The following is a 13,976-nucleotide window of genomic DNA, read 5'->3' as shown; positions in this document are numbered from 1 at the left end:
AACCGAGCAGACCGGACTAGTCGATCTCCGTCACCTCAAACCGAATCACTGCCAAACCGACGAGACCAGACGAGTCGATTTTTTGGGGAGGCGTCCATTCATCGCGGATTTTCACTTTGCGCGGGGAGGTTTGGAACGTAACCCCCACGAGAAACGGAGGATTACTGTATATATATATATATATATATATATATATATATATATATATATATATATATATATATATATATATATATATATATATATATATATATATATATATTGTTACGGTTCTCGGAACTATGCATACAACATACAGTTGTCCTGAGTCAGTTATTCCATTAATATACGTGCAAATAGATCCCTACCTTTTGTCTAGCGGGATAGCAGAGAGTGCGTTGCGATGGGCTATTAGTTAGGATTAATAAATCATTTTTTCCCCTTTTATTTTATTCCCTCCTTTTATTTTCTGAGGTGAAATCGTCTCGCTTGCTACCCTCGATTTGCTGGCCACAGCGTACCACTGTCTATCCAGCGATTCGTTTTCCAAGACAAAATCCCGACATTCGCTATGGAAGCCGCATCGGCATCCACCTTCCCAAACCCAGACACACGCAGCGTGGGCGGGCCAAAGTAGCATCTGGCTGAAACCCCGCACAGAAATGCGGACCACATGAAGGCCTGGTCCAATCGGGATGCTCGGATCGGACGATGACGTCAGTTTCACCATGGCTCCTCCCCGAGCTCCGTGATCTATAAAGTACGGAGCAATCCTCAGAGTTGGGGCGAAGTTGGGGTGGATGGAAAGGAAGAAGTCGGTCGGAGTTGTTGGATGCGAAGGTATTGAGTTGAATGGGAAGGTTGTCATTGGATGGGAAGGTTGTTGTTGTTGTGGGAGGCCGTTGGAAGGAGAAGTGCGAAAGGGAATTGAAGGAGTTGTTGTGAAGGTGTTTCGGCTGCTTGGCTCTGCTTACGTCTCACTTCGACGGCCAACCTACTGGTCCCCACCAACATGACCTCGACCAAACCTCTTGTCTGGTCCTGCTACTGCTCAACTCTCGCCATTTTGGACACCGCTCTCCTCCACTCAAGCTCCTGCTGCAGACACGATTACCACACATGCGGCTGTGGACCGAACTGCACAGCTTTTGTCGGGTGCCACACCATGGAGCATCCCTTCCCCTGAAACTCTCAGGTCCCAAAAACTGTGACCTCAACTCCCTCCCTACCTGGCTGCAAAAGTCATTTGCCTTTCATTGGGTTTATTTTGTCTGAGTGTGTGTCTGAGTGTGTTGGTGCCTGTCCGTTAGATAAGCCTGTATAAGATCTTAATTGTTGTGATTGTTATTGCTTTTATTAATCTCGCGTCAAGTCTGCACTGCGTCTGCTTTTGTAAGTTGCTTGTATAATTGTCGCACCCCACACCTCTCTCATCTTTCCCTGCATTACATCCCCAATAAACCTTTTGTTGTGCCACATGCTTTTCCTCGCTTATTGTAAATAAATAATAATTGTAGAAATAATCCCAGCTCGCCTTTGTCTTTTCCTCCATTGGTCCAGCATGGTTCGGATCCAAGTTTAGCCGGGTCTTTATTCGGAACAATCTGTTCCTTCTAGCGGGTACGTCCTTGGCGGTGCCGCTCGGCTGCATCCGAACCGGAAAGGTGATCCGTAGTTGGTAGAGTGATCCGGTTTGGACAAGGAGAACCGAGGGCGTGGTTCCCCGGTGGTTAAACCACGTGGTTAATTAGATAACTTGATTCTAGACAGGAGGACCCTAGGTCACGCGGTTGAGTTATTGGCGTCCACGGTCAGTTAAGTGACCCGCCGCATCACGGAATTATCCGTGAGCAACGGCCTACAATTCCGGGGAGTCTGGTGGGAATCGACGTAGCGTTCCCCCACTTCGTGGTCTTCTCACCCGACCCCGGAACAGTGTGTGTGTGTGTGTGTGTGTGTGTGTGTGTGTGTGTGTGTGTGTGTGTGTGTGTGTGTGTGTGTGTGTGTGTGTGTGTGTGTGTGTGTGTGTGTGTGTGTGTGTACGAGGTCTGTCTAAAAAGTAACAGGACTGACTTCACAGAAATTTGATTCAAAAAAATATATTGAAATCACAGCTTGTCCCCTTCAAAATAGTTTCCCTCCAGTCTCACACAAACTTGTCCATCTTCTTCTTCCATGCTTCGATGCACCCCCGGAAGGCTTTTTCTGGAATCCTCTGGAGCTCCGTCGTCACGGCCCTTTTGATGGCCTCCACATCAGGAAACCGGGTCCCCATGATCATCCCCTTGAGCATGGGGAATAGGAAAAAAATCACAAGGGGCCAAGTCTGGCGAATATGGCGGTTACTCCAGAGTTGGCATCTTCCTCTCCACCAGAAACTGTCGGATGCTCAGGGCACTGTGAGCAGGGGCATTGTCATGGTGGAGCACCCAGACGTTGTTCTCCCACAGATCACTCCTCTTGTCCCGGACTGATCTCATGAGGCGCCAAAGGATCTTCTTGTACGCGTATTGATTCACTGTTTGACCCTGTGGTAAAAAACTCGAAGTGGACGATGCCCTTGATGTCAAAAAATGCAATGAGCATCACCTTGACCTTCCACTTCGACATCCTTGCTTTCTTTGGTCTTGGTGATGCCGGACTTTTCCACTGATGACTATGCCGTTTGGTCTCGGGATCGTATTCGAATATCCACGATTCATCGCCAGTAATGACTCTCCCGAGCAGGTCTGGATCATCCTCGAGGCGCTCGATAATGTCTTGACAGACAGTGACTCTTTGCTGTTTCAGACAAGGCGTACCGAGGGCGTGTCCCCCGGTAATTAGATCACTTGATTATTTCTTATGTAACCGGATAAACTAGACTGAGGACCCTGGGTCACGTGGTTGAGTTATTGGCGTTCACGGTCGGTTAGCAACCAGCCGCGTAACGGAATTATCCATGTGTGACGGCCTGCGATTCCGGGGAGTCTGGTGGGAACCTGAGATAGCTTCCCCCTTCATGATCTTCTCACCTGACCCTCGGTTTGCAACAATATATATATATATATATATATATATATATATATATATATATATATATATATATATATATATATATACATACATACTGTGGGGAGAACAAGTATTTGATACACTGCCGATTTTGCAGCTTTTCTCACTTACAAAGCACGTAGAGGTCTGTAATTTTTATCATAGGTACACTTCAACTGTGAAAGATGGAATCTAAAACAAAAATCCTGAAAATCACATTGTATGATTTTAAAATAAGTGATTTGCATTTTATTGCATGAAATAAGTATCTGATACATCAGAAAAACAGAACTTAATATTTGGTACAGAAACCTTTGTTTGCAATTACAGAGATCAGATGTTTCCTTACCTGTAGTTCTTAACCAGGTTTGCACAGACTGCAGCAGGGATTTTGGCCCACTCCTCCATACAGATTTTCTCCAGATCCTTCAGGTTTCGGGGCGGTCGCTGGGCAACACAGACTTTCAACTCCCTCCAAAGATTTTCTATTGGGTTCAGGTCTGGAGACTGGCTCGGCCACTCCAGGACCTTGGGATGCTTCTTAGGGAGCCACTCCTTAGTTGCCCTGGCTGTGTGTTTCGGGTCGTTGTCATGCTGGAAGACCCAGCCAGGCCCCATCTTCAATGCTCCTGTTGAGGGAAGGAGGTTGTTTGCCAAGATCTCACGATACATGGCCCCATCCATCCTCGCCTCAATACGGTGCAGTCGTCCTGTCCCCTTTGCAGAAAAGCATCCCCAAAGAATGATGTTTCCACATCCATGCTTCACGGTTGGGATGGTGTTCTTGGGGTTGTACTCATCCTCCTTCTTCCTCCAAACACGGCGAGTGGAGTTTAAACCAAAAAGCTCTATTTTGGTCTCATCAGACCACATGACCTTCTCCCATTCCTCCTCTGGATCATCCAAATGGTCAATGGCAAACTTCAGACGGGCCTGGACATGCGCTGGCTTGAGCAGAGGGACCTTGCGTGCGCTGCAGGATTTTAATCCATGACAGCGTAGTGTGTTACTTGTGGTTTTCTTTGATACTGTGGTCCCAGCTCTCTTCACGTCATTGACCAGGTCCTACCGTGTAGTTCTGGGCCGATCCCTCACCTTTCTCATGATCATTGAGGCTCCTCGAGGTGAGATCTTGCATGGAGCCCCAGACCGAGGGAGATTGACTGTTATCTTGAACTTCTTCCATTTTCTAATAATTGCGCCAACAGTTGTTGCCTTCTCACCAAGCTGCTTGCCTCTTGTCCTGTAGCCCATCCCAGCCTTGTGCAAGTCTACAATTTTGTCCCTGATGTCCTAAGACAGCTCTCTGGTCTTGCCCATTGTGGAGAGGTTGGAGTCTGATTGATTGAGTGTGGACAGCTGTCTTTATGCAGATAACGAGTTCAAACAGGTGCAGTTAATACAGGTAATGAGTGGAGAATGGGAGGGCTTCTTAAAGACAAAACTAACAGGTCTGTGAGAGCCGGAATTCTTACTGGTTGGTAGGTGATCAAATACTTATTTCATGCAATAAAATGCAAATTAATTATTTAAAAATCATACAATGTGATTTTCAGGATTTTTGTTTTAGATTCCATCTTTCACAGTTGAAGTGTACCAATGATAAAAAAAAATTACAGACCTCTACGTGCTTTGTAAGTGGGAAAACCTGCAAAATCAGCAGTGTTTCAAATATTTGTTCTCCCCACCGTGTGTGCATATATTTATATTATATATATATATATATATATATATATATATATATATATATATATATATATATATATATATATATATATATATATGTATATATTGTTACGGCCACGGGTACCGAGTGTATTATGAGGGGGTTTTATCCCCGGTTGTCCTCGGAAGAGTCGGACCTGGGGCCACTGCTCACAATTAACTTTATTGTACAGTGGGTTGCTTTCGAACCACGAATGCCACTCAGTGAACCATGAGTTCCAGTGTCCACCGTCTAATTACGCCGTTTAACTGGAGGTCACGTAGTTTGCTGAACGGGGAGGGCACCCTCGGCAAAGCACCAATATTATCTTGTTTAGATCTTAATTAGGGCGGTCGAGCGTTTAACCACTGGTGCGTGCTGACAATTATAATTGGTCAATTTGTGTGATAATTACCTCACAGTCTATATAGGTTCGGACAATGCTGGATCAATGGAAAGAAAGGACAAGCACGGACAGGTTGAAATGCCAGCAAAGGAATTTATTAATAAGAAAATAAATAAATAGAAAGAACTTCTTTTTTTCGTGAGGTAAAAATAAGTTAATTCGAAGCAATCAATTTATTCGCAAGCAAATAAATAATTATCAATCAGGCACTGATAGGAAAAGGGGCAAAGAACAGATGCTTATTTGGGATTGACTTACTTAACAACAAGCCGGTAGGCGACGAGGGATTCGCTAGGATTGAAGGGCTGGATACGATGCTTTTCATTCTGACCGATCCAACGACGAAGATTCATTGCCAAGATGTATTGGTTCACATACAATTGTTCCTCTGCCTGGAAAGATTTTTCCTATTGCATATTTTGCCAACTGGCACTCCTCATAAAAAATGACGGTAAATAGACACCCTATTTTTGAAGGACTACCATTTGAAAAATAATCCGTTTGCTGGTTTGTGCTGTGGAGCCTTGAGTTGCGCGCGCGCACACACACACACACACACACACACACACACACACACACACACACACACACACACACACACACACACACACACACACACACACACACACACACACACACACACACACACACACACACACATACACACACACACACACACACACACACACACACACACACACACACACACACACACACACACACACACACGGAAAACACGATAAACTTCTCTCAATGCTCTTGTTTGACCACTGAGCCACACATTATTTTTCATAAGCCTCACCCACTTACCTACGCCACTCCCACTTAAAATAATAAATAATTGGAGGTGGCGTGTGGGTCGTGGAATAGTTTTCGGTAAATAAATAAATAATTAAAGGTGGTGTGTGGGTCGTAGAATCGTTATCGGTAAATAAATAAATAATTGGAGGTGGTGTGTGGGTCGTGGAATCGTTTTCAGTAAATAAATAAATAATTGAAGGTGGTGTGTGGGTCGTGGAATCGTTTTCGGTAAATAAATAAATAATTGAAGGTGGTGTGTGGGTGGGGAATCGTTTTCGGTAAATAAATAAATAATTGGAGGTGGTGTGTGGGTCGTGGAATCGTTTTCAGTAAATAAATAAATAAATAATTGGAGGCGGAGTGTGGGTCGTGGAATCGTTTTCGGTCAATAAATAAATAATTGAAGGTGGTGTGTGGGTCGTGGAATTCTTTTCGGTAAATAAATAATTGGAGGTGGTGAGTGGATCGTGGAATCGTTTTCAGTAAATAAATGAATAATTGAAGGTGGTGTGTGGGTCGTGGAATCGTGTTCGGTAAATAAATAAATAATTGAAGGTGGTGTGTGGGTCGTGGAATCGTTTTCGGTAAATAAATAAATAATTGGAGGTGGTGTGTGGTTCGTGGAATCGTTTTCAGTAAATAAATAAATAATTGAAGGTGGTGTGTGGGTCGTGGAATCGTTTTCGGTAAATAAATAAATAATTGAAGGTGGTGTGTGGGTCGTGGAATAGTTTTCGGTAAATAAATAATTGGAGGTGGTGTGTGGGTCGTGGAATCGTTTTCGGTAAATAAATAAATAATTGAAGGTGGTGTGTGGGTCGTGGAATAGTTTGCGGTAAATAAATAAATAATTGGAGGTGGTGTGTGGGTCGTGGAATTGTTTTCTGTAAATAAATAAATAATTAAAGGTGGTGTGTGGATCGTGGAATTGTTTTCGGTAAATAAATAAATAATTAAAGGTGTTGTGTGGATCGTGGAATCGTTTTCGGTAAATAAATAAACATATTATATTATTAGAAATCCACAAAGACAGAAATGCCGGTGATTCCATTTATTTTGGATCCTTTTCACTTTGGTCAATAACGTTTGGATCGAGGAGAGATCGAAGGTGGAACGACGGTGTAGTTCCTTACAAACACTGTATACACACATTACATGACGGTAAATAGATACCCGATTTTGAAGGACTACCATTTGAAAAAGAAAACCTCAATCAAAAATCGGCTCGAGTAAAATTTTCTAAGTATCTCGAAGTGTTTAATTCCGAAGTCTCGTTTCTCTACATTCAAAACTGAAGGACAAGTATTGAAAATACTGTACGCGGTTTTTCGGCTGCGACGCAGCAACGGGTGGTTGCTAGGCAACGAAATTCAAACGCGCACATTCCCAGTATATATTCCACCTCTTGGCAAAGTTTCATCGAAATCGGTTCGCTGGTTCGTGCTGTGGAGCCTCGCGTTGCAGACACACATACACACACACAGACACACAGACACACACACAGACAGCCGGAAAACCCGACAATTAGGGATATCTCATATATAGCGAATCCAATTAAACAGAGACAAGGGTCCCCAGCAGATCATTCAGGAGGGAAAGAGAAATCGTCTCGCTCACCAAATAGAAGTCGAACGTCGAATAAAAACGTCCTGAAATGTGTGAGCGTGTCTTGCCCGTTGCCAGTACCCAGGAACCAGGGACGCCAAGAACTAGGTCTCGAACAGAAGGAGCATTACCGGTCCGAGCATCACCCACCGCCAGGAGCCACCAGGAGCCACAACCGACGGACAGCTGTTATGAGCTGTGAGGCACTGTGAAGTGCTGAGGCGCCGTGAGGGGCTGAGGCTGTCACCAACTCACTGGCGCCGACCGACCGGAAAAGCCGTCTGACTGACATCGACTCACTGACTGGTAAAGCCGTCTGACTGACGGGACTGACACGAACGGACCTCTCGTCCTCTTTTTATTGGCGGCCCGTCTGGGCGGGTGAAAACTCCAGCCAAATCCACCCAGTCCCATTTGCGAACCGTTGCCGTGACAACCCGCACGTCCCGCCATTATTCCTTGGCTTACGATGCCATGTTTGTGGTGCTGGACGAACGGCAAAAAGCAGCTATTTGTCAGAATTACCGAGCGAAAACGTGAAACGCTCAAAATAAAACGTCAACAACAATTTTCACCTCAATATGAACAAGGAAAAATGTGGCCAAGAGCCGCGTCCTCAAGGCAATAACAACAACTTCCGATATTTCGTCACGTGCCTTGATGGAGCCAATAGCGAGTCCCGTCATGGAGGCGCCTGTTCATGACGAGAAAATCGTGTATTTTCGAAATTACAACACATTAAATGGAATAATCTTTAAATAGTAACGTGAACTTTTCGAAACTTTAAAGCAAATGTCCGAATATATTGTTGTGGTTGACGAAATTCGCAAACCAGCATTCAGGTCCCTTAGGTGAGATATTTCTGTAAGTATATGTGTAGTTAGGCCCAAACCCGTTGTTTAGAGGGAATAAATGTCATTCATGCGGGCTGCGACCCTTTTAGATAGCCGTTTTTCTTTTACTATCTTTATTTTGGACCAGCCGCCATTACTACCATTACTACCACCACCAACCACGTCTCAACAGCCATCACACAACAACCACCAGCCGCAACGCCGCTTCACGACAACAACAACGCCAACAGCCACGACCCTTGCCGTCACATCTCGCTCTCGCAACCATCGCATCACCGTCATTCCCGCGCCGCTTGTGGGCACCGATACTGGACTCGTGCAGGGCGCGCACCGAGCAGCGGGTGCAGAAACACCAGCCTTTCCAAAGAAATCGGATCAAAAACGACTCACGCCCACTTCTGTTCTGTCCTATCAGCGAGCATGGGGCGATTTGGCCCCGCCTCCAGGTGCGTCGGAGTAATATCGCTATATGCAGATTCATGGATCAAAAAGCATTCACGCCCACTTTTCCTCTGTCCAATGGGGAGCCAGCCAGAGGTAAAGGGTCGAAGGTGAAGGAGCGAGGCCCCGGGGGCTATAAAGGGCCGAGTTCGCTCGCCGACAGTAGAGTGGAGTTGGGAAGAAGTAGTAGGAGTCAGTTAAGTGGAGTTGGGAAGAGCCAGTCAAGAGAAGAGTCGGAGAAAGCAGTTGGACGGAGCTGTGGAGAGTTGGAGAGGTGGCGGCGGCGAAGGCAGTCGAGGGGGCGCTCGTGTCAAAGTCGGGGAGCTGCGGAGAGGGGAGGCCGATAACGCGACCGAGGTCGCGGTGGAGACGCTCGTCGCGGGACCCGAACCAGGGAGATATCCTCCTTCCCCCAAGCATCAACAACCCCCTCCTGTTTCCCCCCCCGCGCTGAGATAGTGCGAGAAGGGGGCCCCGTTCCCACCCCATTCCAGACACTGTCCGCGAGGCCCGCGGAGTCGGGGCGCCACCGCCATTTTGCGGCTCATCACCAGACGGGTAGGCTCGACGCGGTCTCGGCCCCAGGCCCGTCTGCCCCTCATAGTGGAGGGTGGTCCCTTTTTCTTTTGCTTTGAGTATATGTGTTGTCGGCGCCGTCTGTGAAGTAAAACTGTATAAGTGTTGCCGTGTGCTCGGTAGTCGGTAGTAAATCTGCAGTGTGTGTTTCACTTTTACATTTGCTTTTTGTGCATTATTGTGGTGTTTCTTCTTTTACATTTGCTTTTGGTGTATAATTGTATATGTGTGCTATCCGTGTGCCATCGCGAAATAAATGTGCTTTATGTTGAACTGTTTTTCCCGTTTCGCTTCGTCTTTTCCTTTATTGAATCTCCATCTTACTTCACGTAAAGGGTTGGTCGTGGGCTAAAACGCCCGATAATTAATCGAACCGTCGGGGTTGACGATAACACCGCTCGGTTATCCCGATAGTACGGAACGGGTCGCTTGAAGTGGCCCGTGTCCGAAGTCGACCTGCGGCGAGGTGCGATCGCCCGGTCTACCCTGCGTGTGGGTACTTAGGTAGGTCGAATTTGGCGAGCAACCCTATCCCACGCGGGGGGCCGATTGGCACGATCGTGGTGAGGCCGAAAGGCCCACCCGTGACTAGTTCCCGGCGTTAGTCCGAGAGGGTCACGACGGGATTGTCCGTCCGGTGGGCGACGTGCCGCGATTCGAGTTACGTGGCCGTTCGCACGCCGGCGGGCGCGAATCCGCAACAATATTTAAAAGTTCACGATAGACGCTCTGAAAAGGCACCGTCAATGCGAGGATGTGTACAGGTGTTTAGTATTTAAGGAGATCCGGATCGTGTATGTACAAGAGCCGAGTCCGAGAGGTTAAGATTTTGTCGGAGGAGGAGGAGGAGGAGGAGGAGGAGGAGGAGGAGGAGGAGGAGGATGATGATGATGATGATGATGATGATGATGATGATGATGATAAGAAGAAAAAAAAAAGAGCAGAACAACAACGCCGAGCTTTCGATGAGCAGCGTTCGCTATGCGAGACGTCTCGCTACTAAAAATTACATATATATACTGTATGCAATTTTTATACAGTATATATATATATATATATATATATATATATATATATATATATATATATATATATATATACATATATATATATATATATATATACATACACAATTTTACAATGATTGTCACACATCAAATCACAGGTTGTCTGTCCCGGCCACCAAACGACAAAGACAATAAGTGAATAAGCAAGTTTCACGCACCTGTTGGTCGAATGAATGTGTCAGGTCCTTCCGAATTTAGGAGATCAATAAATTCCTTACAAGTGGCAGTGGGTACATTGTTCTTCCAACACCCAGGGATAACACCCATTTGCCTTTCACACAAGCTCGGCTTTGCTGTCAAGTGCTCTGGAGTCGTTTATATGCTTGTTCAAAGGATCGTAAGCTCGAATTTCCCAGCAGATATAGCGAACTGTCCATTCTGGTCACACTTTTCCAATTTCAGGTTGGTGAGTAGCAGTTTACTGACTGCTTTCCTAACCTATTATTAGTATATAACACCAAACATCTGGTGCTTCTTTTAAACGGACACAATAAGGCTTTCAGCAGCTTCAGTAGAGGAGAAATGAAACGAAATCGAGTCCATGTCAAAGTGACCTGCTGACTCGGCCAGTCGGTTCAGGCAGTCAATCACGGCGTGTTGACAAGTACTTTGTTCAGCATTGCATTCCTGTAAATGTGTCAACGGTTTACAAGGAAATTTGTGCTTCTTGTATACTTTATCACAACGTTTGCCAAAGTTGTTTATTGATTCCAACGAAGAGGCTGTCGATTTATTTTATGAGCAGAGTACCCGCCTGACGGGCGATCTTGTTCCAAGCCTGCAACACGTTCTTCTGACGCATACCTACATTTTGGCGGTGTATAGGCAACTGACAGCTCTGTGTAGGCAAAATAAATAAATAAATAAATAACCCGGGTTACGTGTGTGGGAGAAAATAATTATATTAATGTGCTCTCAATTATAATTGTTGCTGGTGCTTTATAAATTTAATTTTTATGCTATAAGTCAAATTCGATGTCAGTGATGCTTTCCTTTCGCCAAGAGTCTTTTGACCTAAATGTTGATAAAAGGAATGTCTTGCTATGGAACAAAGTGACCTGGTTGATAACACCAACTTTTGCCATGATTACATCATTCGCTTTTCACCTCGGAGACACATATTGCATTTTGGAGTTCTTTGCCTAAGGCTTATCAGCCCCCTCCACTCTCCCAAAAGCTTATAAATGCCAGAAAATGTAATCTTGTTTTAGTGTAAATCATTGAAGATGTTTACCATCTCGGTGGCTTGTACTCCTTGGTACCAAGTAAAATAATAAAATTATCTGATGTAATGTACTTTCCGTGTGGACAGTGAATTAATTGTGGCTTTCATTTGAGTAACAGGATTTACATCGAGTCGGTTAAAATGTAAACTACAAAATTCTACAACACGTGCATGAAGAAAAAACATACCTTCTGCTTTAATTTAAAACACCTCACTGCACTGTAAATGGTGGAGACTTGTAATACCTTCGCCCACCTGGAGACAGCGCTACACGATACACATTTACATTGAGAATTAGCATCACCCCTTATGCCCTCCCCAAACCCCCAAGACCATCGACAAATAAAAAAATTAAAACACCCCAATACATTAAGTGGGGTCATGCTGATCTGATTTAGGAAGTCTGGATGTAATCAGTCCAGAACTGTTGGAGTAGTGCGACAAACAAACAAATGAAAAATCACTCATCGAGCGACACTTTGGAAAACAGCACAAAGTAGAACAGCACTCGGTAGCGCGCATACCTACGCCAGGCTGAACAGTTCACGTTTTGTATCCCACTGATGGGCTGGATATGAACCAAAATCTAATCCGCTTGTTCTTGTCACCTAACCAACTCGTCCACAACTTTTTGGGATATCATAATGTATGTCAGGTCAATCAGGTTTCTTGACTGCCACTGGTAACATGTAACCCAGTGCTACCTGCCTCATGGTCGAGTAGTCGACGACAAAACCGACTACCCTCACTGGCTTGCCAGTGGAGAGGGTGACTGTGACACCCTGCAAGACGAAAAACAACACCTGCCAAAGGGCAGTTGAGCTCCTTTAGGGAGCCAACGGCCATCCAGTAAGGAGATGGTGTCTCCGAAAAAATAACAATCCGGTAAGACCTGTGTTTTAGGTTGTAGGTTGTAGACGGCAACCGCTCAGGGTTGTACTACCGTTCTGACTTAGGCCTGTCACATTTGCTCTACGGCGAGGATAAGGCGGCCGTACGCCCTCTGAATTAACAGAAACGTGCGGCGGCCGCAGAGAAACTGAGGTGGCCTCAGGGAGGCCCTACGCCGTTTGGCTATATTTTACAGGCCGTAGGGTCGCCGTGGAATGAAATCGCGGAGTTATAACTTTTTTTCATTTCTACGCTCGCCGTAGCAATTAGACAAGCCAAGCTATGACGTAGATGTGTTCCATGTCGACTGTACATAGGGCGTGCGGTGGGCTTGCGTTTTCCGTGCGGCTGCCATAAGCTCTTCTCAATGAAAAATGAATTTTCTCAACCACCAAAAAATTACGGCGGCCGCACTATTTACACGTCGCCGTACGGTGGCCTTGCGGTCTGTGTGACAACCTGCGGGCAACGCAGGGTCGACACACGGTTCCCCAACGCCCGCCATGCACCGACGTACGGCCTCCGTGGCAGTCTGCGTCGACCGTGCGTCCACCGTGCGCTACTGCTAGAGATCGGAGTATAGTTGTTTGCCTATACACAGTGGTGCCCCCAGGATCCCAATTTAATTCGTTCCAGGAGGCTGTTCGGATTGCAAAAAGTTCGGATTCAAAAAATATTTTCCCAATAAGAAATAATGGAAAGTGAATTAATCCGTTCGTGGACCCAAAGAAAACCCACTGTCAAGACACTTTAAACTGAAATTCCCCATGTTTAAGGTAAAATAAGATGAGTAAATGACCTTCGGTGGCGGTGTGTTGTATGTAAACTGGTACAATCGCCACATCCAAAGGCCCACACAGGCTCGAGCTCCGGCTTGGGTTTCGATCGCTCGCGCACTCTGCGAGAGCACTGCCCCCAGGGCAGCTCATCAAACATGATGCCCCCAGAACCACAATCACTTTCATCAAACCCATCGGAGTGACGTAATCATGGATATTAAAAATTACAACCGGTTTTGCTGTGAAATTCAATCCTTGCCCGACAGTCCGTCACACCACGTGATCGGATTGCTTTTTTTGTTGATAATTAAAACACAAGATGATTAAAAAAAAATGAAGGTGAAAACACGAGGGAAGGCCTAAGTCACATTTGGCTTGGCACCCGGAGGGTCTACAAAATGTACGGACACTCGCAATTATAAAGCAGCCACAGTATTTCCACGGTCACACAATGTAGCAGTCACACGTGTTTTTATTTTTCGGGTAGCCGCATGGCGTATTTATAAATTGTGGAGACCGAAAACGTGGGGGTGCCGGAATTTTTTGGGGGTTGGGAAAATTCATTTTTCATTGAGAAGAGCTTACGGCAGCAGCACGGAAAACGCAAGCCCACC

At 45.6% G+C, this 13,976-nt stretch overlaps 1 protein-coding gene across 1 annotated transcript in view; it reads right to left on the bottom strand.

The window, feature by feature from the left end:
• LOC147029664 (activin receptor type-2A-like) overlaps positions 1–10,982 on the bottom strand; it is a 176,856-nt gene extending 165,874 nt beyond the window's left edge. Inside the window, exon 1 of the mRNA XM_085872135.1 lies at positions 10,626–10,982. Within this exon, the coding sequence (XP_085728261.1) occupies positions 10,626–10,734 (109 nt within the window). The 5' untranslated portion in view covers positions 10,735–10,982. The remainder of the gene's footprint in view (positions 1–10,625) is intronic.
• Between the last annotated feature and the right edge of the window lie 2,994 nt (positions 10,983–13,976).

This window comes from Eptatretus burgeri, chromosome 3 (assembly GCF_056783735.1).
Source record: "Eptatretus burgeri isolate ZD-2024b chromosome 3, Ebu_testis_v1, whole genome shotgun sequence".
In the NCBI taxonomy this organism is placed as follows: domain Eukaryota; kingdom Metazoa; phylum Chordata; class Myxini; order Myxiniformes; family Myxinidae; genus Eptatretus; species Eptatretus burgeri.
Note: the sequence above shows the minus strand (reverse complement) of the source record. Positions and strands in the feature narration are given on the sequence as shown.